The 685-nt window shown below is 44.4% G+C and overlaps 1 protein-coding gene across 1 annotated transcript; it reads right to left on the minus strand.

The window, feature by feature from the left end:
• Positions 1 to 165: 165 nt before the first annotated feature.
• PPTG_20863 (hypothetical protein) lies at positions 166 to 501 on the minus strand (the record flags this gene model as incomplete). Its single annotated transcript, XM_008893063.1, has 1 exon — positions 166 to 501. One exon carries the CDS (start codon positions 499 to 501, stop codon positions 166 to 168), a length of 336 nt encoding a protein of 111 aa, XP_008891311.1.
• Positions 502 to 685: the final 184 nt, after the last annotated feature.

The following is a 685-nucleotide window of genomic DNA, read 5'->3' on the forward strand; positions in this document are numbered from 1 at the left end:
GTCGACGACAGCTCCTCAGTTGAACAAGTACAGCGCCGCATCTAGTAACTGCCGCTTCTTCACCAACTACAACCCGGTAACCAGCATCTACTCAGGCTCTCCTGTAATATCAGCCCGCTTTCTGAAATGTTTTAAATTAAGAAATAAGAAAAAAACAGAACTGAATTACTCGTTTCTGATAATGGCAACAACGAGCCCTCCCATGTACTTGGCCACGCTTGTTTTTGGTGGGAAGAACCACGATCGCCACATATACTCATCCAGGTACTCTTCAAGTCGCATCTTAGTCATGTCGCGCATGGACTTGATGTGCCTCTTGATTCGGGTCTCCCACAGCCCCTCAATAGTGTTCGTGTGGGTTCCAGCGATGGGGTCCACGAAATTAAGGCTGTGGTTGACCCAGCTGTGAGTATATTCCATGTTCAGCAGCATTCTGTTAGTTTCCAGCGTATGCAGCTTATTCCCACACTCACTCACGTAAGTAGCGAACATGTCGGACATAATTTTGATTCTACAAAAAATACAAATTAGTAATTTAAATTTGAAATTACCAGGAGCCCACAATAATTGTACAAATGAAAATAAAAAACTTACCGATAAACTGTTTGATTATTGGGAGAAGCGTGTCTTTCGTGCGCTTGTCGTAGACGACTCGGCCAAACCAACGGCCTGTAACTCGCTCAAC

This window comes from Phytophthora parasitica (assembly GCF_000247585.1).
Source record: "Phytophthora parasitica INRA-310 unplaced genomic scaffold supercont2.1, whole genome shotgun sequence".
Lineage (NCBI taxonomy): Eukaryota > Oomycota > Peronosporomycetes > Peronosporales > Peronosporaceae > Phytophthora > Phytophthora nicotianae.